The sequence below is a fragment of the Heterodontus francisci genome, chromosome 6 (genome assembly GCF_036365525.1).
Source record: "Heterodontus francisci isolate sHetFra1 chromosome 6, sHetFra1.hap1, whole genome shotgun sequence".
NCBI classification, from domain to species: domain Eukaryota; kingdom Metazoa; phylum Chordata; class Chondrichthyes; order Heterodontiformes; family Heterodontidae; genus Heterodontus; species Heterodontus francisci.
In genome coordinates this window covers 8,953,825-8,979,617 of record NC_090376.1, presented here as the reverse complement: position 1 = coordinate 8,979,617, position 25,793 = coordinate 8,953,825, and the positions used below count along the sequence as shown (strand labels likewise).

The window sequence follows — 25,793 nt, the reverse complement described above, 5'->3', positions numbered from 1 at the left end:
AGTGTGGCTTTCGTGCAGAGAGATCGACCGTTGACATGCTGTTCTCCCTTCGTCAGATACAGGAGAAATGCCGTGAACAACAGATACCCCTCTACATTGCTTTCATTGATCTCACCAAAGCCTTTGACTTCGTCAGCAGACATGGTCTCTTCAGACTACTAGAAAAGATTGGATGCCCACCAAAGCTACTAAGTATCATCACCTCATTCCATGACAATATTAAAGGCACAATTCAACATGGTGGCTCCTCATCAGAGCCCTTTCCTATCCTGAGTGGCGTGAAACAGGGCTGTGTTCTCGCACCCACACTTTTTGGGATTTTCTTCTCCCTGCTGCTTTCACATGCGTTCAAGTCCTCTGAAGAAGGAATTTTCCTCCACACAAGATCAGAGGGCAGGTTGTTCAACCTTGCCCATCTAAGAGCGAAGTCCAAATACGGAAAGTCCTCATCAGGGAACTCCTCTTTGCCGATGATGCTGCTTTAACATCTCACACTGAAGAGTGCCTGCAGAGTCTCATCGACAGGTTTGCGGCTGCCTGCAATGAATTTGGCCTAACCACCAGCCTCAAGAAAACGAACATCATGGGGCAGGACGTCAGAAATGCTCCATCCATCAATATTGGCGACCACGCTCTGGAAGTGGTTCAAGAGTTCACCTACCTAGGCTCAACTATCACCAGTAACCTGTCTCTAGATGCAGAAATCAACAAGCGCATGGGAAAGGCTTCCACTGCTATGTCCAGACTGGCCAAGAGAGTGTAGGAAAATGGCGCACTGACAAGGAACACAAAAGTCCGAGTGTATCAGGCCTGTGTCCTCAGTACCTTGCTCTATGGCAGCGAGACCTGGACAACGTATGTCAGCCAAGCGCGATGTCTCAATTCATTCCATCTTCGCTGCCTCCGGAGAATACTTGGCATCAGGTGGCAGGACCGTTTCTCCAACACAGAAGTCCTCGAGGCGGCCAACATCCCCAGCTTATACACACTACTGAGTCAGCGGCGCCTGAGATGGCTTGGCCATGTGAGCCGCATGGAAGATGGCAGGATCCCCAAAGACACATTGTACAGCAAGCTTGCCACTGGTATCAGACCCACCAGCCGTCCATGTCTCCGCTTTAATGACGTCTGCAAACGCGACATGAAATCCTGTGACATTGATCACAAGTCGTGGGAGTCAGTTGCCAGCGTTCGCCAGAGCTGGCGGGCAGCCATAAAGGCGGGGCTAAAGTGTGGCGAGTTGAAGAGACTTAGTAGTTGGCAGGAAAAACGACAGAGGCGCAAGGGGAGAGCCAACTGTGTAACAGCCCCGACAAACAAATTTTTCTGCAGCACCTGTGGAAGAGCCTGTCACTCTAGAATTGGCCTTTATAGCCACTCCAGGCGCTGCTCCACACACCACTGACCACCTCCAGGCGCTTACCTATTGTCTCTCGAGATGAGGAGGCCAAAGAGAGTCACTAATAATTCCAATAGGGAATTTAGGAGAAACTTCTTTACCCAGAGCGTAGTGAGAATGTGGAACTTGCTACCATAGAGATTAGTTGAAGCGAATATTATAGATACCCTCAAAGGGAAGCTAGAAAAGCAAATGAGGGAGAAAGGAATTGAAGGATATCTTGATGCAGCTGGATGAAAAGGGTTGGAAGGAGGCTCAGGTGGCACATAAACACAGCCTGGACCTATTGGGCTGAATGGCCCGTTTCTATACTGTAATACTTTTGCAAAATCCTACAATGGCATTTTCAGAATTTGAGTTCAGTTCTTAAAAAGTCTGGAAATAAAAAGCTAGCCTCAGTGACGGTGACCATGAATCTGTCGGATTGTTGTAAAAACCCATTTGGTTCACTGATGTCCTTTAGGGAAGGAAATCTTCCGTCCTTACACAGTCTGGGCCAAATTTGGCAGTTATCGACCCGAGAAGGTAGTGACGCATTTGAGTAGCTTGGTAGGCCACTTCAGAAGGCAGTTATGAGTCAACCACTTTAGTGTGGGACTGGAGTCACATATAACACCAGACCGGGTAAGGACAGCAGGTTTTCTTCCCTAAAGGGACATTAGTGAACGAGTTGGGTTTTTATAACAATCCAACAGATTCATGGTCACTTTTACTGATGCCAGCTTTTTGTTCCATGTTTTAAAAAGTGAGTTCAAATTCTTAAACTGCCAGAGTGGGACCTGAACTTATGTTTTACCGGATTATTAGTCTGGGCCTCTGGGTTACTAGTCTAGTAACATAACCACTACACCCCCAGAAAAGAAAGTCTTGAATTGCCTTGGTGGGATCTGAACCCATGTGAGACAGAGTTCAGTCTCATAGAATGTTATATAAGCAAAATACTGCGGATGCTGGAAATCTGAAATAAAAACAAGAAACGTTGGAAATACTCAGCAGGTCTGGCAGCATCTGTGGAGGGAGAAGCAGAGTTGACGTTTCAGGTCAATGACCCTTCTTCAGAACTAATAAATATTAGAAATGTAAAATATTTTAAGCAAGTAAAACGGGGGTGGGGCAAGAGATAACAGAAAAGGTGTTGACAGGACAAGGTCACAGACTGGCTGACCAAAAGGTCAAGGAGCAAAGGCAAACAATATGTTAATGGTGCGCTGAAAGACAAAGCATTAGTACAGAGAGGGTGTTAATGGACTGAAAACTGAACAGCCACACGCTCATAGAAGAATGTTAATTCAGTAACATAGTCATAACGCTATTGTACCCTATAAGTACCATAACCACTATGCTTTAATATCCCAGAAGGTGCTAATATAATTATATAAATATTACGCGGCACACTTACATCAATGAGACACTCCCAACATCATTTTACTTGAAGTTACAGAATATGTATAGTACAGAAACAGGCCATTCAGCCCAACCATTGTTTATGCTCCATATGAGCCTCCTCCCATTCTTCTTCATCTAAACCTATCAGAGAAAGAATTTTTATTTTGGTTAGAGACTGGCCTGGATAGAAACTCCCCTCCGACTAGTGAATGGACAGTGTGCCCTGTTCCACCCCCGTGCTCCAAGCCAAAAGTCTTGAGTTATTCTGGAAATTGTGACTGGCTGCCAGTAAACAATGATCAGCTGGTATGGTGGGTTACTGCAAGTCAGGATCCAAATACAGTGTTTGGAGGTGAATAGTTTATATTTCAGAGCAATTCACATTATGACCTGGGAGAAGCAAAAGCTACAGAGAAAAGATAATGGGATTAGATTTCAGCCAGATTCCTCCAGACCATCCATTGTAACTTTGCAAGAAGATCCTGGAGAATTAACTCTTTAGGAACAATGGAACAGAAGGAGTCCATTCAACCCCTTGAGCTTGTTCCACTTTTCAATTAGATCATGGCTGATCTGTATCTTTACACAAGCACGTATGGGCAGCACAGTGGCGCAGTGGTTAGCACCGCAGCCTCACAGCTCCAGGGACCCAGGTTCGATTCTGGGTACTGCCTGTGTGGAGTTTGCAAGTTCTCCCTGTGTCTGTGTGGGTTTTCTCCAGGTGCTCTGGTTTCCTCCCACAGCCAAAGACTTGCAGGTTGATAGGTAAATTGGCCATTGTAAATTGTCCCTAGTGTAGGTAGGTGGTAGGGATTATGGGACTGCAGGGTTAGTATAGATGGGTGCTTGTTGGTCAGCACAAACTTGGTGGGCCAAAGGGCTTGTTTCAGTGCTGTATCTCTAAATAAATAAAAAACCCACCCACCTTGGTTCTGTTACCCTTACCTAATAAAAATCTATCAATCTCAGTCTTAAAAGCTCCAATTGACCCCCAGTGTCAACAGCTTTTTGGAAGAAGAGAGTTCCAAATTTCCACTACCCTTTGTGTGAAGAAATGCCTCTTGACATCACCCCTGAACAACCTCGTTCTAAATTTTCAGGTTCTGCCCCCTTGTTTTGGACTCCTTCACCAGAGGAAATAGTTTCTCTCCATCTACCCAATCAAATCCTTTAATCATCTTAAACACTTCAATTAATCCACCTCTTAACCTTCTATGCTCAAGGGAATAAAAGTCAAGTCTATGCAACACAGTTTAACCCTTTCAGATCTGGTATCATTCTGGTGAATCTGTGCTGCACCTCCTCCAAGGCTAATATATCCTTCCTGAGATGCAGTGCCCAGAACTGAACACTGTACTGCTGGTAGGCTCTAACCAGAGAACTGTCACATAACATTCTCCCCTCTCTGTTCCAGCCCCCCTGAGATAAAGTTCAATATTCTAATTCTTTAATGTGCACAGGTTGTCAAGGCTTTAGCTGTTAACAGAGTCATAAAGACCAGTTTCTTTCTCACTTATTCATGGGATATGGGCATCACTAACAAAGCCAGCATTTATTGCCCATCCCTAATTGCCCTTGAGAAGGTGGTGGTGAGCTGCCTTCTTGAACCGCTGAAGATTGTGTTGTGTAGGTACACCCACAGTGCTGTTAGGGAGGCAGTCCCAGGATGTTTGACTCAGCGACAGTGAAGGAATGGCCGATATATTTTCACATCCCAATGGTGTGTGACTTGGAGGGGAACTTGCAGGTGGTGATGTTCAATCCTTTGTCTGTGCTGCAGAGATGGCAACTGATGGAACTGGGTATGGAAGAGAAAGATATATCAGCTTTCACTAACTGGCACATAGTGTTGAAAGATGCGAGTGTGTGAATGTTCTCTTTGGGGTCTATCAGAATTAGTTGTGGTGGAGCAGCACACTGCCTGGAAATGAATGATAGTTATTTATAGAAGGTACAAACTTGTACTTATTATTACCTTCAAGCTTCAGTTATCCAATGGGCTCCTTGGTAGCCCATAGAGCTTCACTTTTCATCAGAGTCATTGGGCTGAATTTTCATGTTTGGGGCAATAAACAAAAGTCGGGACTGTTTACAGGTCCTGACCCCAGAAGCAGAACTGACTCACAGTTTTCACGGGGCCAACTCCTTAATTGGTAAGGCAGCAAATTAGTGCCTGCGAGGGTGGGAATGAAGGCAGGCCAGATTTCAGGGATAAAGAATAGAGTATATGATTGACCATATTGGGAACTGGGTAAACATTTAAATATATGGTGTGACCTGTGGACAAGTGTGACTAGAGAAAGACAGTGCACTCCTCCCGACTTGGTCATAACAACCTCCATCAAATCTCCCCTCAATCTCCTTTGCTCCAGGTAACAACCCCAGCTTCTGCAACCTAACAGTGGATCAAAAATCCCTCATCCCTGGAACCATTCTGGTAAATCTCCTCTGCACCCTCTCAAGGACCTCAATCCCAACTCATCCAACACACTGCCACCTGCATCCTATCCATCTCTGAATTCATCTTGCCATCAACCCTCTCCTTGTCAATATTCACAGGCTATCCACTGCCCAATACATCAAGATCAGTTGTAAATCCCTCCAACCAAATTTGCAACCCAACCTTCCTTTTATCTGCCCTCTGAAGTGGCCGACTAAACAACTCAGTAATGTTAAACCACCACCAAGAATCACCACATGGACTGCAGCATTGGAAGGAAAAAGTCTCGCCATGATTTTTGGAGGTTAACAGGAGCTAGATAATAAATGGCAGAGTTGCCAGCAGTGCCCAGATCCTAAAAATGAACGGCCCTACAACCTTTCCCAACCCCATATCCCAGACTGCACCTTCCAGAGAGGGGTTTAAAGGAGAAAGTTCAAAGCACAGATTTTTTTTTATTCAATCCTGGGATGTGGGTGTTGTTGGCCAGGCCAGCATTTATTGCCCATTCCTAATTGCCCTGGAGAAGGTGGTGGTGAGCTGCCTTCTTGAACCGCTGCAGTCCATGTGGGGTATGTACACCCACAGTGCTGTTAGGAAGGGAGTTCCAGGATTTTGACCCAGCGACAGTAAAGGAACGGCGATATAGTTCCAAGTCAGGATGGTGTGTGACTTGGAGGGGAACTTGCAGGTGGTGGTGTTCCCATGTATTTTCTGCCCTTGTCCTTCTAGTTGGTAGAGGTCACGGGTTTGATAGGTGCAGTTTAAGGAGCCTTGGTGCATTGCTGCAGTGCATCTTATAGATGGTACACACTGCTGCCACTGTGCATCAGTGGTGGAGGGAGTGAATGTTTGTGGATGGGGTGACAATCAAGCGGGCTGCTTTGTTCTGGATGGTGTCGAGCTTCTTGAATGTTGTTGGAGCTGAACCCATCCAGGAAAGTGGAGAGTATTCCATCACACTCCTGACTTGTTCTTTGTAGATAGTGGACAGGCTTTGGGGAGTCCGGAGCTGAGTTACTCACCTCAGGATTTCTAGCCTCTGACCTGCTCTTGTAGCCATGGTTTTTATATGGCTACTCCAATTCAGTTTCTGGTCAATGGTAGCCCCTAGGATGTTGATAGTGGGGGATTCAGCGATGGTAATGCCATTGAATGTCAAGGGGAGATGGTTAGATTCTCTATTGTTGGAGATGGTCATTGCCTGGCACTTGTGTGGCGCGAATATTACTTGCCACTTATCAGCCCAAGCCTGGATATTGTCCAGGTCTTGCTGCATTTCTACATTGACTGCTTCAGTATCTGAGGAGTCACGAATTGTGCTGAACATTGTGCAATCATCAGCGAACATCCCCACTTCTGACCTTATGATTGAAGGAAGGTCATTGATGAAGCAGCTGAAGATGGTTGGGCCTAGGACACTACCCTGAGGAACTCTGCAGTGATGTCCTGGAGCTCAGATGATTGACCTCCAACAACCACAACCATCTTCATTTGCGCTAGGTATGACTCCAACCAGTGGAGGGTTTTCCCCCTGATTCCCATTGACCTCAGGTTTGCTAGGGCTCCTTGATGCCATACTTGGTCAAATGCTGCCTTGATGTCAAGGGCAGTCACTCTCACCTCACATCTTGAGTTCAGTTTTGAACCAAAGCTGTAATGAGGTCAGGAGCTGAGTGGCCCTGGCGGAACCCAAACTGAGCATCACTGAGCAGGTTATTGCTCAGCATGTGCCACTTTATGGCACTGTTGATGACACCTTCCATCACTTTACTGATGATTGAGAGTAGGCTGGTGGGGCGGTAATTGGCCGGGTTGGCCTTGTCCTGCTTTTTGTATACAGGACATACCTGGGCAATTTTCCACATTGCAGGGTAGATGCCAGTGTTGTAGCTGTACTGGAACAGCTTGGCTAGGGGCATGGCAAGTTCTGGAGCACAGATCTTCAGTACTATTGCCGGAATATTGTCAGGGCCCATAGCCTTTGCAGTATCCAGTGCCTTCAGTTGTTTCTTGATGTCATGCGGAATGAATCGAATTGGCTGAAGTCTGGCATCTGTGATGCTGGGGACTTCAGGAGGAGGCCGAGAGGGATCATTAACTTGGCACTTCTGGCTGAAGATTGTTGCAAATGCTTCTGCCTTATCTTTCGTACTGATGTGCTGGGCTCCCCCATCATTGAGGATGGGGATATTTGTGGAGCCACCTCCTCCAGTTAGTTGTTTAATTGTCCACCACCATTCACGACTGGATGTGGCAGAACTGCAGAGCTTAGGTCTGATCCGTTGGTTATGGGATCGCTTAGCTCTGTCTATTGCATGCTGCTTACGCAGTTTGGCACGCAGATAGTCCTGTGCTGTAGCTTCACCAGGTTGACACCTCATTTTGAGGTATGCCTGGTGTTGCTCCTGGCATGCCCTCCTGCACTCTTATTTGAACCAGGGTTGGTCTCCTGGCTTGATGGTAATGGTAGAGAGGGGGATATGCTGGGCCATGAGGTTACAGATTGTGGTTGAGTACAATTCTGCTGCTGCTGATGGCCCACAGTGCCTCATGGATGCCCAGTTTTGCATTGCTAGATCTGTTCGAAATCTATCCCATTTAGCACGGTGGTAGTGCCACACAACACAAAGGAGGGTATCCTCAGTGTGAAGGCGGGACTTCATCTCCACAACGACTGTGCAGTGGTCACTCCTACTAATACTGTCATGGACAGATGCATCTGCGGCAGGCAGATTGGTGAGGACGAGGTCAAGTGTGTTTTTCCCTCTTGTTGGTTCCCTCACCACCTGCCGCATACCCATTCCATCAGATATGTCCTTTAGGACTCGGCCAGCTCGGTCAGTAGTGGTGCTACCGAGCCACTCTTGGTGATGGACATTGAAGTCCCCCACTCAGAGTACATTCTGTGCCCTTGCCACCCTCAGTTCTTCCTCCAAGTGCTGCTCAACATGGAGGAGTACTGGCTCATCAGCTGAGGGAGTGCAGTAGGTGGTAATCAGCAGGAGGTTTCCTTGTCCATGTTTGACCTGATGCCATGAGACTTCATGGGGTCCAGAGTCGATGTTGATGAGTCCCAGGGCATCTCCCTCCTACTGTATACCACTGTGCTGCCACCTCTGCTGGGTCTATCCTGCCGGTGGGACTGGACATACCCGGGGATGGTGATGGCAGTGTCTGGGACATTGTCTGTCAGGTATGATTCCGTGAGTATGACTATGTCAGGCTGTTGCTTGACTAGTCTGTGGGACAGCTGTCCCAACTTTGGCACAAGCCCCCAGATGTTAGTAAGGAGAACTTTGCAGGGTCGACCGGGCTGGGTGTGCCGTTGTCGTTTCCGGTGCCTAAGTCGATGCCAGGTGGTCCGTCCAGTTTCATTCCTTTTTATTGACTTTGTAGCGGTTAGATACAACTGAGTGGCTTGCTAGGCCATTTCAGAGGGCATGTAACCACATTGCTGTGGGTCTGGAGTCACATGTAGGCCAGACCAGGTAAGGACAGCAGATTTCCTTCCCTAAAGGACATTAGTGAACCAGATGGGTTTTTACAACAATTGACAATGGTTTCATGGCCATCATTAGACGAGCTTTTTAATTCCAGATTTATTAATTGAATTCAAATTCCACCTTCTGTTGTGGTGGGATTTGAAGCCATGTCCCCAGAGAAATACCCCAGGTCTCTGGGTTACTAGTCCAGTGACAATACCACTACGCCACTGCCTCCCCTGTCGGACACCTAACTGTTTTTTCACCACTGAGGGATATATCGGACATCAGCATTCCTATACTCTGGATCTTTCTCCATAAATCCCACCTTGCTTCCTCCTTACTGACCTTCAACGTGCACCCCACTCCCGGCCACCCACCTCACCTCCCAATCCTGGTCTCTTGACCACAGCTTTGCTCACTTTCCTGATCCCATCTCCATCTGCATCCATACCACCTCTCTGAGGGGCTTTGGATGATCATTATACTAAAGACATTACATACATGCAAGGTGCTGTTACATGTGCAAGACAAGAGGTGAGGAGATGGAGGAGGAAAAATGCACCTCAAAACCAAAATCAGTCCGTACTCAGTGGCGCAGTGGTTAGCACCGCAGCCTCACAGCTCCAGCGACCCGGGTTCAGTTCTGGGTACTGCCTGTGTGGAGTTTGCAAGTTCTCCCTGTGTCTGCGTGGGTTTCCTCCGGGCGCTCCGGTTTCCTCCCACATGCCAAAGACTTGCAGGTTGATAGGTAAATTGGCCATTAGCAATTGCCCCTAGTATATGTAGGTGGTAGGGAAATATAGCTACAGGTGGGGATGTGGTAGGAAATGGATTTAGTGTAGGATTAGTTTAAATGGGTGGTTGATGGTCGGCACAGACTCGGTTGTCCAAAGGGCCTGTTTCAGTGCTGTATCTCTAAACAATCCACCACCACCCTGCTCCCCGCCCCCAGTACTGCAGCGATGTTTGTTTATTTATTGAACAATTAATCTGTTAAAGATTAATTTGTTGTCTTTAAAATTGTGGCATCACACTCAATGTACATGGTCTGTTTGACACGACCTTCACTCGTCAAATCACTCCCGGATGTGTTTTTTTTCATCAAAAAAATCTTTGGTATTTATCTGGGATCTGAATGATCAAAATTATTTTTGGATATTCCCTATTTGGATGAGAATCCAGAGGTAGTAGTGAATGAAAAAACGGAAGGCTCCCATTTATACAGCGATTTTAAATTGGAACAGGAGGGGACCATTCAGCCCCTCGAGGCTGTTCCTACTCTGAGTTAGATCATGGCTGATCTTAACTCCATTTACTCAATTGGGTTCCGTAACCCTTAACAGCCCTTAAAAAAAAATCTATCAATTTTTGCTTTCTATCATCATTCCTTCTGTCATTTAGTTATTCCTTCCTTCCACCCGATACAGATGTTCCCTTTGGTTCTTTTCTCCTTTTTACGTTTTTCCCTGCCTCGATACTGGGCACAATAGTAAGTCATATACTTGGATCTAACCCATGCTGCATCCAACCTGAGTGCCCGAAATGTACAAAAAAAAAATCAATTTTTGTTATGCTGACCCTTTATAAAATACTGGTTAGGTCCCAACTGGAGTATTGTGGCTAATTCAGGGCACCACACTGTAAGGAGGAATGTTAAGGCCTTGGAGAGGATCCAGAGATGTACTAGCATGGTACCAGAGATGAGTAACTTCAGTTATGTGGTGAGACTGGAGAAGCTCGGATTGTTCTCCTTGGAGAAGAGAAGGTTTAGCGGAAAATTGATAGACGTGTTCAGCCTCGTGGGGGGTTTTGATAGAATGAATAAGGAGAAACTGTCTCCAGTGCTAGAAGTGTCAGTAATGGTCAGTGGTGGCTCACCACCACCTTGTTAAGGGCAGTTAGGGATTAGCAATAAATACAGGCCTTGCCAATGACGCTCACATCCCATGAACAAACAAAAAAAGACAGAGTACATAGATTTAAGGTAATTGGCAAAAAAAAAGAGTGGTGAAATGACGGAAAAAGTTATGCATCGTGTTATGATCTGGAATGCATTGTCTCAAAGAAGGTTGAAGCAAGTTCAATAACTTTTGAAATGAGGACAAGTTTGTAGGGCTATTGGGGTAAAAGCAGGGGAGTGGGACTAATTTGATAGCTCTACCAAAGAGCCAGCACGGGCATGATGGGCTGAATGGCCTCTTTCTGTGCTGTATCACTCTATGATTCAATTCTGGATTAGATCCCTCGACGCACACAGCTATTCAACTGAAATATGACTTGCTTTTACTGTGACCTTCTCTTGTAGCTCATCAAGACTGCAGACCTCGATCCAAAGAAGAATTATATCTTCGGTTTCCACCCTCATGGAATACTGGTTGCAGGAGCCTTTGCAAACTTCTGCACAGAGATGACTGGGTTTGGGGAAAAGTACCCCGGTTTGAAGCCTCACATGCTGATGCTGCCTCTCTGGTTCAGGATCCCGTTCTTCAGGGACTTTATCATGACTGCAGGTAAGTCATGTGCAGATCATGTATGCAAACAGCTTTGACAACAAGAACTTGCATTTGTATAGTGTTATTGATGTAGTAACTCATCCCAAGGTGCGTCACAGGGGCAATTAACAAACAGAATTTGGCACCTAGCCTCATAAGAGCTACTTGAGCCAGGTGACCAAAAGCTTGGTCGAATAGTTAGGTTTCAAGGAGCGGCTTAAAGGAGGAAAGAGGTGGCAAAAGTTAGGGAGGGCCGAGGCAGCTGAAGGTACAGCGACCAGTGGCAAAGTAATGTGCAGGAGTTTACAGAAATAGGGAGGGAAAGAACCTGGAGGGATTTGAAGTAAAGGATAAGAATTTTAAAATTGAGGTTTTGCTGGACTGATAGCCAATGTAGGTCAGCGAGCACAGAGGGTGATGGGAGAATGGGTCTTGTTACGAGTTAGGATCTGGGTAGCAGAATTTTGGATGAGCTCAAATTTATGACCATTTCACGATGCATAGGATTTGCTCCAAAATAGGTCATTGTGTGTCAGCCATGGTTCAGGAAGCAGCAATCTCACCTCTGTATCAGAATATTGTGCCACTCCAGAGACTTGAGCTCTCTACCGAGGCTGGCACTCCAATTCAGTGCTAAGGGAGCGCTGCACTTTCAGATGAGCTGCTAAACCAAGGCTCAGTCTGCCCTCTCAGGTAGATGTCAAAGATCCCACAGCACAATTCGAAGAAGAGCTGCAGCGTTCTCCTCAGTGTACTGGCTAATATTTATCCCTCAATCAACATTATTAAAAAACAGATTTTTGGTCATTATCACATTACAGTTTATGTGATCTTGCTTTGCACAAATTGGCTGCCGCATTTCCTACTTACAAGACCGACTACACTTCAAAGATACTAATTGACTGTGAAGTGCTTCGGGATGTCCCGAGTGTTGCAAGTTGTTATTGTAGTAGTTGTTGTTGTAGTGCAGCTAGGGCATTGTAGATAAAGTCTAGGAGTCTTGATTAGGTCAACTAAGAACTCTTTATTATTACTATTTACATTCTCCTGCAGCCTCCTTAGCTAGTATCCTTTGTGCTGCTACTCTCTTCTTCCAAAACCCATTACCATGTGACAATTACATCATCATCTCTACAGTGGGAGGGGTTACTGTCATTATCTCTAAGACTAACATTTACATGTCCTTATACTACATCTGCCCTCAAGTCTATCCAAATTTTCTTAAACATATATACATTCTTGACTTAACCTACTACCCTTTCTCCCCCCCCCCCCCCCCACCCCAAGTCTCGGACTTCACAGATTTAGTCTGTTCGGAGATTTCACGACTCTCCCCGATCTTGTTCTAGTCTGAGTGGGATGATCAGTAGTCTTCCTTGTAAGTCTGGATCGCTAACTTGCTTGATTTCTATTAAGGATTGTCGTATTCTGTTGGCTTTGAGTTTGTTCAACTTTAGCCGGGTCTTCCAAATAAATGATTGACTGTTGCTTCTGGGGAATAGGGATAATGTTTCTTTTATTTCGACATAGATTCCCTTCTGTTCTGTACACCACATATGATCTCTGGTACTTTTCATCTCTGTGGATTATAGTACCTTCCCTTTCTAAGTCATGTATCCATACTCTTTGGCCTTCATTCAGTTTCGGTAGGTCTCTGACACAAAATCTTTTATTGTAATTTGAGTTTGAGTATTGCTGAAAATAGAGACATGTTGTCAAAGCTTTTCATCTTGCACTCATCAGGACAATCCACAAGAATACCAATATAAGGGAAAACAATGTAAGGTATTCTTGTAGATTGTCCTGATGAGTGCAAGATGAAAAGCTTTGACAACATGTCTCTATTTTCAGCAATACTCAAGTTCTGTACTACCTAATGACAATTTTGAGTTTGTTGCCTTCTATAAGAGTTTTCCTGGTCTCTTACTCTCTCATAGTCCTGGACATTAAATCCTGGAAACAATTTTTTAAGCGGAACTGGAAGTTGCATTCTTATCTTCCTGCCTATCCGTATCTCTGCAGGTGATAATCCGCACATCAACGGTGTAGGTTGATAAATTAGAAGTGAGGTTGGAAGATCTTCATTCTTCTTCAATAAGGAATTTATGGTTCTTATACATCTTTTCGCTTCACCATTTGATTGTGGATACCGCGATGAAATTGTGAGATGTTGAAATTCCACTCTTGTCACGAACTGTGTGAGATATTTGTAAACTGTGGTCCGTCGTCTGACTATACTTAGTCAGGGATACCATGTGTCACAGAGATGTCTTGTAGGACTTATAAACGCTTCGGTTGTAGTTGAATATAATCTTCGCACTTCTATCCACCTTGAGAAGTAATCAATGATGATTATATAGGACTTTCCATTGATCATGAATAAATCCGTACCTAGATGTTGCCAAGGTCTGGTTGGGAATTGAGTAGTTAACAGAGGTTCGTGCTGTTCTGGTCTTTGTATTGCAGAGAACTGACAGGTCTAGATCAGATTTTCAATGTCTTTGGATATTCATGGCCACCACACTGATGTTTGTGCCCTTGCTCTGCACTTCATTATTCCCATGTGGCCTTGATATAAACATTCTAAGATCTCCGATCTCAGTGAACTAGGAATGACTAGTCTGTCATTATAAAGTAGCAAATTATCAATGATTGTGAAGTATTTTCAATATTCATAGAAAGTTTACATCGTTTTCCCAAAAGGACGTTCTTCTGGCCACCCTTGTGTACATTCATCGTTTTTTTGGGCTTGACAAATTTCTTGCAATTTCTGTATGTTTACACAGCAATTTTGTGCAGTATACTGTGAATATGACTATATTTCATGCACAAAATTCACACTTTGTTGTGTCAGATGGTCTGCCATTGCACTTGATAACGCATCAGCAGACGTTTGCCCCTTTCCATGGACATATACTGTCTCATATGTATATCTCATCAATCTTAACTGAAATCTTTGGATTCTTGGAGGCATTTTTGCGACCTCCTTTTCATCCAACAAAGATACCAAAGGTTTATGGTCTGTCTTGATGACTACTCTCAATCTGACAATATAATGGGAAATTTCTCACATGTCCATGTGATGGCAAGTGCTTCTTTGTCACTTACCTCATACCTTGTCTCTCTGTCAGACAAACCTCTAGATACATAGTGTATTGGCCTACGAGAACCAGCAGGTTGCTCCTGAAAAAGGACTGCCTCTAGCCCAGTTGAGAAGGCATCTGCCGCTATCGCTGTAGGTGGTGTGCCAAGATGTCCAGTGATATGAGCATATCTTTAATCTTCTGGAATCTTGTTCTTGGTGTAAACTCCAACACCACACTTGCTTTTTTCTGAGAAGTTGTCTTAGTGGTTTTGTTACCTGCGCTAAATGATGTAAAAACTTTGCTAATTGATTCACCATTCGCAGAATCTTTGGAGTTGCTGAACGGAAGTTGGAGTAGGGAATTCTGTAATGTCTCATGTTTTCTGTGGGTCTGCCATTATACCTTAACTGCTTACTACGTGTCCCAAGAAACAAACTGAAGTCTTGGAAAATTTGCACTTCTTGTTCAGAGTTAACTCCGTGTCTTGAAATCGTTGTAGAATTGCTCGAGCTCTTTGGTTGTGTTCCTCTACTGACTGCCCATGTATCAGATGTCATTCACGTGATAAATAACTCCTTTGAGCCCCTCTAAGATATTAGACATAGATCTTTGGAAGATCTCTGATGCGGAAGTTATTCCAAACGGTAACGGATTGAAACAAAACCTCCCGAAAGGTGTTATAAATGTGGTTAGTAATCTTGAGGTCTCATCTCAGGGTACTTGCCAAAACCTACTATTGGTGTCGAGTTTGGTAAAGATAGTGCTCTGAGACAGTTTCGTTAAGCTGTCATCTACAGTGGACATTGGGTGAATCTTGCACGCCATTGCTTTGTTAAGCTGCATTAAATCCACACAAATACATAGAGTTACATTTTGTTTTGGGACAGGAACCATGGCCGAACACCACTCCGTTGGTTGTGTAACCGGAAAAATGACTCCCCGTCTGGTCATCGCTTCCAACTGGTCTTGAATTTGGTTCATCAATGGTGAGGTATCTTTCTGGGTGTGAAGATACACACTGGCCTGGCATTGTCCTCAAGTGTGATTCTATACTCTGTCTTCAGTCTTCCGAGACTTGTGAAAATTTTTGGGTAGTCTGCTTGGAAGCGACCGTTTACCTATGGCTGTTTGTCTTTGTCAGTCTTCTTGATCGGATACAGGTCTAAGCAGGCTTTTCTACTTAGCAAGAGAAATTCTTGGTTTTGCAAGATGTATAAGGTTTCCATAATGTGTTTCCCTCTATATTGGAGAGTCGCTTGAAGCTTACCCTTCATTTTCAGTTGGGTCCCACCTGGACCACGCAACTGCGTGTCCACTGGTTTTATGCAATCTCTTATCAACCATGGCTCTTGGTCTGACAGATCTGTGACAATAACACCTGTGTCCAGCTTAAAATTCATTAGATGTCCATTTACATAGAAACCTTTAAGCAAAGAGGTCTTACTCTGGCACATTTTTCCATAATGGCCAGTCTTGTTACAGATGAAGCACTCAGCTTTACTAGTAGGACACTGTTTCCATCTATGGGTCTTCCTGGCTCCACAGCGCTGGCACGGTTTTCTGAGGTCATGCACCTTCTCACATGTGTGTGTCTTTTCCTCCACAGATTGCCTCTCCATCTTCGGTTTCAAGAACTGTACATGCATTGGATTTCTTCTAATCCAAGGCCAATCTTCAGCCTGCAGAATGGCTCTGTTTTGTCTTTGTACTTCCGCTTGTCGTACTATCTGAATTGCCTTCTCGAATGCAAGAGATCTGACAGAGATTCATCAACTGTGCTGACAACTATTCGGTGCCTTATCAGTTCCACCTTTAATTCTGCATATTCACATCCCTCTGCCAATCTGTACAGATCATTTACAAAAGTCTCTAAGGATTCACAATTCTCTGGAATCGCTTGGTAAATTTTGCTCTTTCCGGTATTTTGTTCCTGCGTAAATTGAAATATATGTTGAAGGCTTGTAGGACATCTTCAAATTTATCAGAAGCCTCATTTATCCCTTGCCGCACAATCACAACATCCGTGATTGAACTCATAGAATATAAAAGGGTATTTACTTGTTCTGTTTCAGATTTGGTATGGAGTTGGTCAGCAATCCTAAACAGTAGGAATCTTTTTCTCCATAAGGACCAAGTCTGTGCCTGCTTAGGTCCTTCCTGATCGTGGAAGCTATCAGACATTCCAAATTTCAAATCCATTCGGTTTCTTATGTTTTGTTAGGCTTTTGGCGGTATTCCCCTCTCTTTTAAATTGTACTGGCTTTAATGAAGATGTTTGCGTTCTTTCTGGGGTTTTCCCGCATTTTCCGACTGTTCCCACGATTTCTCTCCACAGTCTGATTGAGTAATGGCTGCTGTCTCCTCCTGACTCCCGAATTGCCTTTTTGCCCGAGATCGACCTCCCTTCCTGCTTTTTTTTTGACCCAGTGTGCTCTTAGCCAGGAATGGCCCCTTTGGAATTCTCTCACCCGGTTCTGGACCATTGCCCAACACTGAGACTCAGAACCCAATCGCTGGACCTGGATGTTTCATTACAGACCACGCTTCTGTGGTGCAGCCTGAACGTCTTCTTCAGCTGTGGAGCAGCTCTGATGCTTGTAGCAGTTCCCCGACAAGATCTGCCATTCTCCTGGCACTACTGCATGAGGTAAGGTGATTTTCAATACTTTCTGGTCGTTTTAACCAGTGCCACCATGTTGTGTGTTGCTGTTGTAGTGGCATAGCTAGGCCTTTGTAGATAAAGTCTAGGAGTCTAGATTAGGTCAACTAATAACTCTATAATATATACATTACTAATTACACTCTCCTCAAGCCTCCTTAGCTAGCATCCTTCATGCTGCTACTCTCTTCTTCCAAAACCCATTGCATCATCATCTCTACAGTGGGAGGGATTGCTCTCACTGCCTCCAACATTAACCCCTTACATGTCCTTATACTATACTGTGGTTGTGAAAGGCGCTATATAAATGCTTTCTGAAATCTCTCTGCTTCTCCGCAGTTTTTAACTTCTATGCAACTCACTGTGTTTTCTGTCATCTAGGTTTAGTGTCATCAGACAAGGAGAGTGCAAAGTATTTACTGAAGAGAGCAGAAGGTGGTAATGTCGCTGTCATTGCCATTGGAGGAGCTTCAGAAGCCCTTGACGCTAGGCCAGGGGCATTTACACTGCTGCTGAAGAACAGAAAAGGATTCGTCAAACTTGCTCTACAGTTTGGGTAAGGGATCCACCGCAGTAGCCACACCTTCACCAGACCGGGGCTCATTAGTTGGTGAAGTTGTGCATCTTAATTGGTTGGGAGCATTAGTTTCCTGTCAGCTGCGGTTCAGTGGGTAGCGCACTCACCTGTGAGTCAGAAGATTGTGAGTTCATATCCTACTGCAGAGGCTTGAGCAGAAAAATCTGGGCTGATTCTTCACTGCTGGCAGTGTTATCTTTGAGATGCAGCATTAACCTGAGGCCCTCTTCGATGTATGTACAAGATGCTATAGCTCTATTTCAAAGGGCAAAAAAGAAACATTTGCATTGATACAGTACCTTTCATGACCACAAGACATTTCTAAGGTGCTTTGCAACCAATGAAGCATTTTTGAAGTGTAGCTGCGATTGTAACATAAGAAACACAGCAGCTAATTTGTGCACTAGCAATAATCAGATAATCTGTTTTGTTATGTTGATTGGTGGACAAATATTGGCAAGGACACTGGGGCGGCACAGTGGCGCAGTGGTTAGCACCGCAGCCTCACAGCTCCAGCGACCCGGGTTCGATTCTGGGTACTGCCTGTGTGGAGTTTGCAAGTTCTCCCTGTGTCTGCGTGGGTTTCCTCCGGGTGCTCCGGTTTCCTCCCACATCCAAAGACTTGCTGGTTGATAGGTTAATTGGCCATTATAAATTGCCCCTAGTATAGGTAGGTGGTAGGGAAATATAGGGACAGGTGGGGATGTGGTAGGAATATGGGATTAGTGTAGGATTAGTATAAATGGGTGGTTGATGGTTGGCACAGACTTGGTGGGCCGAAGGGCCTGTTTCAGTGCTGTATCTCTAAACTAAACATAACTCCTCTGCTCTTCTTCAAAATAGTGCCAGGGGATCTGTTACATTCACCTGATAGGGCAGGCAGAGCCTTGGTTTAACACCTCATCCAAAGACAGCACCTTTGAGAGTGCAGCAGTCCCTCAGTACTGCACTGGAGTGTCAGCCTAGACTTTTGTGCTCAGGTCCTCCAGTGGGACTTGAACCCACAACCTTCTGACTAAGCAGTGAGAGTGCTACCTGAGGAGGAGAGTTCTCTTAAATAAGGACATAAGAACTAAGAGCAGGAGTAAGCAATTCAGCCCCTCAAGCCTGCTCCGCCATTCAATATGATCATGGCTGATCTCATCTCGGCCTGAACTCCACTTTCCTGCCCGTTCTCCATAACCCTTCAACCCATTACTAATTAAAAATCTGTCTATCTCCTCCTTAAATTTACTCAATGTCCCAGCATCCACCGCACTCTGGGGTAGTGAATTCAACAGACTCACGACCCTTTGAGAGAAGTAATTTCTCCTCATCTCTGTTTTAAATCTGCTGCCACTCATCCTAAAACTATGACCTCTTGTTCTAGATTGCCCCACCAGAGGAAACATCCTCTCTATGTCTACTTTGTCAATCCCCTTAATCATCTTATATACCTCTTCTAGCAATCTGGGGCCAATATTTATCCCTCAATCAACACCATTAAAACAGATTACCTGGTCATTATCACATTGCTGTTTATAGGAACTTGCTGTGTGCAAATTGGTTACCGTATTTCCTACATTACAACAGTGACTACACTTCAAATGTACTTCATTGGCTGTAAAGTACTTAGGGATAACCTGTGGTGGTGAAAGGAGCTATATAAATGCAGGTTGTTTCTTTCTTGGTAATACTGGTGACTTTCATTAACTGGCTTGAGCAGTTGGTAATGTTGATGACTTTGATCTTCACGTTACTATGGGATTATGTAGGTGCAAGTACCTCATTGGGCCCACCTCCAAGATATGTCTGCCCATGACGACCGGACACACAAGCAGGCCTCTCCCTCCGACCTCGTCCATCTTTCCCTTAGCTCCATGCGAAAGGCAGGCAATCTGGAAAAAATAATTCAGTATAAGATCTTTCTCTTTGGCACTTCAAGGCCACTTCACTGACTTTGATGGGTTTTAATACCTGGAATATTTATTTTCTTCCCCCAAATCCTGGCCAGGAAACACATGCACCAAAACTGGGTTTGATGATATTCATGGAGTCTGGAAACTAACAGCACAGAAGAAGGCCGTTTGGCCCATCGTGCATGTGCTGGCTCTTTGAAGGAGTAATCGTGCTTAGCCCCACACCTTTGCCTTCTGTCTGTAGCCCTGTAAATTTCTTACCCTCAAGTACCTGTCCAACTAACTTTTAGAATTATTTTTAAAGTAATTATTACTGTTAATAAAATTAAATACAGTAATCTGACCGAAAGATCCCTGTAAAAATTAAAAGCCTGGACCTTTTCTTCCAGGGCAGCCCTTGTTCCAGTATTTTCCTTCGGCGAGAATGAGGTGTTTGATCAGGTGAACAATCCCAAGGGTTCGATCTTAAGAAAGATCCAGGAACGTCTGCAAAGAATGATGGGAATATCACTTCCCCTTTTCCATGCCCGTGGCGTATTCCAGTATAGCTTTGGTCTCATCCCATACAGGAAGCCCATTCACACTGTGGGTAAGTAACACAATTGTCTTTGAAAGGATCTTATCCCATGCTTACATTGTGCATGACAAATTTAACCAGCCAAAGCAGAGGTTTCTCAATGAGTAAATTCAATGCCAATTCATGCCAACAAGCAGAAAATTTATTTTTGGGAGAATGGAGAAGATAAAATTGGGAATCACGAATAACTAGTTGACGTGTACAAAAAGCAATCAGAAAAGATAATGGAATGCTGACGTTCATTTCAAGAAGGCCAGAGTACAACGGGGGTGGAAATTATGCTCAAATTGTATAAAGCACTGGTCAGACCCTGATCTAGAGCAGCTGTCTTTTTGTGGGATATGTCGAACATTCCTTGTTCCAGTCCTAGTCAGGCCCCCTCCCCAACTCTTTTTCCGGGACATTGATGACTGTAATGGTGCCGTTTCCTGCTCCCACCCCGAACTGGAAAATTTTATCAAGTTTGCTTCTAATTTCCACCCTTCTCTCACCTTTACATGGTCCATTTCCGACACTTCCCTTCCCTTCCTCAACTTCTCTGTTTCCATCTCTGGGGATAGGCTGTCCACCAATATCCATTATAAGCCCACCGACTCTCACAGCTACCTCAACTACACTTCTTCACACCCTGCCTCCTGTAAGGACTCCATTCCAATCTTGCAGTTTCTCTGTCTCCATCACATCTGCTCTGATGTTGCAACCTTCCACAACAGCGCTTCTCATATGTCTTCCTTTTTCCTCGACCGATGATCCCCCCCACTGTGGTTGACAGGGCCTTCAACCGTGTGTGGCTCATTTCCCACACCTCTACCCTCACCCCTTCCTCTCCCTCCCAGAACCGCGACAGGATTCCCCTTGTCCTCACTTTTCACCCTACCAGCCTCCACATCCAGACGATTAGCCTCCGCCATTTCCGCCACCTCCAGCATGATGCCACTACCAAATGCATCTTCCCCTCCCCTCCCCTGTCAGTATTCCAAAGGGACCATTCCCTCCGCAACACCCTGGTCCACTCCTCCATTACAACCACCACCTTGTCCCCTTCCCAGGGCACCTTCCCATGCAATTGCAGGAGGTCGAATACCTGCTCTTTTACCTCCTCTCTCCTCACTATCTAAGGCTCCAAACACACCTTTCAGGTGAAGCAGCGATTTACTTGTACTTCTTTCAATGTAGTATACTGTACTCACTGCTCATAATGTGGTCGCCTCTACATTGGGGAGACCAAACGCAGTTTAGGTGATCGCTTTGCTGAACACCTCCAATCAGTCCAAAAGCGTGACCCCGAGCTTCCGGTTGCTTGCCATTTCAACACTCCCCCCCGCTCTCATGCCAACATTTCTGCCTTTGGTTTGCTGCAGTGTTCAAGTGAACATCAACGCAAGTTCAAGGAGCAGCACCTGATCTTTCAATTAGGCACCCTCCAGCCTTGCAGGCTGAACATTGAGTTCAATAACTTCAGAGCATGACTGGCCTTTTCTTAAATATTTTATCTTTTAAAGCATGTGCCTGCTTTTCATGTAGTCAGAGCTGCTCATTATTCCGCTATTAACCGTCTCTCTGGACTAATGCTTTGTCTTTCACCACAAGCATTAACAGGCTCTTTGCCTTCGTCCCAGGACATCTTTGTTATTTAATCTCCCTCTACCTTAGCAAACACCTTCCCTTTATTCTCTCCCCCACCCCCCTCCCCTTCACTTGCTTAAAACCTAATTCTTTTCTAACCTTTGCCAGTTCTGATAAAAGGTCACTGACCTGAAACGTTAACTCTGCTCCTCTCTCCACAGATGCTGCCAGACCTGCTGAGTATTTCCAGCACTCTTTGTTTTTGTTCTAGAGCAATTGTGTTCCGTACTGACCACTGGACCTCAGTAAGGATATATTGGTCTTAGAGGCAGTGCAGAGCAGATTTGCCAGTATGATACCAGGGCTCAAAGGGTTAAATTATGAGCATAGGTTACATAGACTAGGCTTGTACAATAATTCAATAATTTCAGAGCATGATGGTCCCCCTTTTTTATTTTTAGTTATTTTTTCTTTTTTATTTTATTGTAGTTTGTTTAGTTTGTTTCTGCTGTGCCAACCCACCGTTTTCTTCATGTTTGTGCTTGGGGCCAGGCTGTTCATTTTTCTGTCCATTCACACCCTCTCTGTACTAACGCTTTGTCTTTCAGCACACCATTAACATACTGTTTGCCTTTGCTCCATGAGCTTCTGGTCAGTTATTCTCTGTGACCTTGTCCTATCAACATCTCTTTTTTTTTTATCTCTTGCCCCACGCCTGCTTTATTTGCTTAAAACCTTTTACATTTCTAATATCTGCCAGTTTTGAAGAAGGGTCACTGACCTGAAACGTTAACTCTGCTTCGCTCTCCACAGATGCTGCCAGATCTGCTGAGTATTTCCAGCATTTCTTGTTCGTGTTGTAGGCTTGTACACCCTGGAGTTCGGGGTGATCCATGTGAGATTTTTAAGATGATTAAAGAGAGTAGTTAGAGAGTCTGTTTCCTCTGGTGAGCAAGTCCAGAACAAGAAGCCATAATCTTAAAATTAGAGCAAGGCCATTCAGGAATGAAGTGAGGAAGCACCTCTTCATAGACAGGATAGTAGAAATCTGGAACTCTCTGCCCCAAAAGGCTATTGAGATTTATATCAATCTACTAATATCAGGGGGCCCTTGGGCCTAGCTGTTCCAAAACAGGGTTCATCGCAAACCGATTTAAAGGCCCTCGAGTTGGACCCACGTGCCATATAGAAAGATATAAGTCCCGTATTGGGAACTGTGTGAAGTATTTGATTGCACATGCTACTTCTGAAGCAATGACCAGGAGGCACATAAGTAACCCAATGGAGTGCCCCCCAACCAAAGTTTTCCTTTATTTCCAAGAGGAGAAGGAGGGCTTGTGTTCTGCACCTTCCAAACTAGCATCGCTGAAAGTTGGAAACTCAACAGCAGGGAGGGTTAATTGATTTCACAGCCCAATACTACGGCATGTTACATCTTGATACCCTAGCCTGGCATGTCACAGTATCACTCGAACATTGCATTGCTCCTGCGGAAGGATATTACCAGAATGTTACCATGATGAAGGACTTGAGTTATGTGCAAAGACTAGAGAAGCTGTCATTGTTCTCCTGAGAGCAGAGGGGATTAAGAGGATCAAAAATAGAAAATTTCTTTTATTTATTTATTATTTTTATTTTTTATTTATTTATTTATTTAACTGAAACTTTACCTCTACTTTTCTCTCCACAGACGCTGCCTGACCTGCTGAGTATTTCCAGCATTTTCTATTTTTGTTTCAGATTTCCAGCATCCACAGTATTTTGCTTTTGTGCTCAGAGGATATTTGATAGAGGTGTTCAAATTAATCGACTGTTTTGATAGAGTAAATAAGAACAGACTGTTTCCAGTGGCAGGAAGGTCAGTAACCAGGGACACAGATTTAAGGTAATTGGCAAAAGAATCAGAGGGGAGATGAGGTGACTTTTTTTTTTAAACAGTGAGTTGTTGTGATCTGGAATGCACTGCCTGAAAGGGCAGTGTAAGCAGATTCAATAGTAACCTTCAAAAGGGAATTGGATAAATACTTAAAAGGAAAAAAATTACAAGGTTATGGGGAAAGACCAGGGTGTATTGGAGATAGGACCAATTGAATATCTCTACCAAAGAGTCAGCACAAGAACATTGGGCCAAATGGTCTCCTTCTGTGCTGTATTGTATAATTCTTACAATTCTATTTGGGCGAAGCCCTTTGTTTCATGTTGTGAAGCAAATAACAAATAAAAGATCCTTCTTCCTTTCAATTCTAGTTGGGAAACCAATAGATGTGGAGAAGAAAGAAAACCCAACAGAAGAGGAAATTAATGAAGTTCACCAGAAATACATCGAGGAACTTGGCAAACTCTTTGAAGAGCATAAAACAAAATACAAGGTGCCAGAGGACAAACACCTAACTTTTATCTGAGCCCTTCCTTTTAATTGCTTGTCGCACTCTTTCTCTCTCCCTCTCTCTCTCGGCTATTCAATCTTAATGAAGTGACTGACTTTGAATCGGTGTTGAATTGAACCAGCTGCTCAGTGGGACAGTTGGTGTTCCACAGAAAGGATCAAAAATGCCCAAATTGGGAAGCCGGGAGCAGAATAAATGCAAAGGCCAGTGTGATTCTGGCTTTCTTCCATTGGTGCTGCCACCTTGTTTAGCAACCGTTATGGCGGGAAATTTGTTGACACCGCTGCTGCTTCATCACAGTAACCATGGAGACACGTAAATGGTATTTTACCTATAGCTAGGACATCATTGCCGATTTCTTGTTGTGCGTTGATCATTACATTTTTTATTATTTTTTTTTTGATCATTCATTGTCATTATCATTTTATTTTTATAGCTGGAAATTGGAAATCATCCCTCAGCTGCCGACCTCCAATTTTAAGGCTATGACCCCATCAAAGAAAATAATTTCTCCCTATCCACCATACCAAATACTTTTAACATTTTAAGCACCTCGATCAGATCACGCCTCAATCGTCCACAGCCGAGGGAGCAAAAAACTAGGCTACGCAACCTGTCCTCACAAAGTTAACCCTTTTAGCCCTGTAACATTCTGATGAATCCGCACTGCGCCCCCTCCAAGGCCAATATATCCTTCCTGACGTGGATGGGATTGATAGGTCTGACCCCTCACTAGGAATGGGGACCAGGAACTCCTCAGAGGCAGTAGAATGATTTGCATGACTCGTCATAAAACATGCTTTGAGGCCATGTCCCCAACCACTAATGGGCCACACTCAGAGTGCTGGGTCCAATAGTTGGAGGTGAGGAGCCTAATGCGTGGTCTTCTGCACCCCATTCGTGGTAGGGATCTAAAACTTGGGCACGTGAACAAGGTCACCTATTGTCCCAAGTGTTAAAGTTTCCCCATCAGCTATGAAAAGATTTCTGCTTTCAATGCTCAAGGTGGCTAAATCCACCGGCAAGTACCAGCTTTCTTCTCACCAGGTCCAGATTTGGGAAGTCGAGGGGTTTGGTAACAGAGTGGTTACGTTACTGGTCTAGTAACCCAGAGGCCTTCATTAATAAGTTCATAATCGCACCAAGGCAACGGCAGAATTTAAAGCCAATTAGTTATATAAATCTGCCATCCTTACCATATCTGGCATACAGGTGACTCCAGACCAACATAACAATGATGTTGACTCTTAACTGCCCTTTGAAATAGCCTATCAAGCCACTGAGTTGCTTTCAAGAAGGCGGCTCACCACCAGTTTCTCAAGGGCAATTAAGGATCGGCAATAAATGCTGGCCTCGCCAGCAATGCTCACATCCCATGAACAAAAAGAATCCAGGTGGCAAATTTGATAAAAGAGGTGTCCCCACCATGAGGGTACTGAGTGATACATTAGTGTAGATTAGAACTTTTCCTTGCCTTTCATTTTGCTTTAGTCTGAGATGATACGTCCTTTTAGCTAAGCTCAATCAAAGTGACATCTGACGCGGTTCAGTCAAGGCCTTTCCTGGCCTTTACATCTCTGCAAACATGTTTCTTTTGAAAGATACAAAATAAAAATTTATTTTAATTTTTGAAGGAATGTAACGTACTTTTTTTTCCATTTCACAAGACTGTGTTTTAACAAAGATATTTCACTGGTGGAATCATGTAAATAAACATGAAAGAATGGAGACTGCTATTTTGCCTAAAAGCATACTTGCCCAATGTATCTAGCCAGCGAATAAATGATTGGACCTTTGGAAAGGAAAACTCAGCAAATGTTCGTGCTAGTGATCATTAT

At 44.4% G+C, this 25,793-nt stretch overlaps 1 protein-coding gene across 1 annotated transcript in view; it reads left to right on the top strand.

Moving 5' to 3' along the window:
* mogat2 (monoacylglycerol O-acyltransferase 2) overlaps nt 1–25,588 on the top strand; it is a 54,989-nt gene extending 29,401 nt beyond the window's left edge. The window contains exons 3-6 of the mRNA XM_068033080.1: nt 11,019–11,223; nt 17,332–17,506; nt 19,815–20,014; nt 23,816–25,588. Coding sequence (XP_067889181.1) covers nt 11,019–11,223; nt 17,332–17,506; nt 19,815–20,014; nt 23,816–23,970 — 735 coding nt within the window. The 3' untranslated portion in view covers nt 23,971–25,588. The remainder of the gene's footprint in view (nt 1–11,018; nt 11,224–17,331; nt 17,507–19,814; nt 20,015–23,815) is intronic.
* Nucleotides 25,589–25,793: the final 205 nt, after the last annotated feature.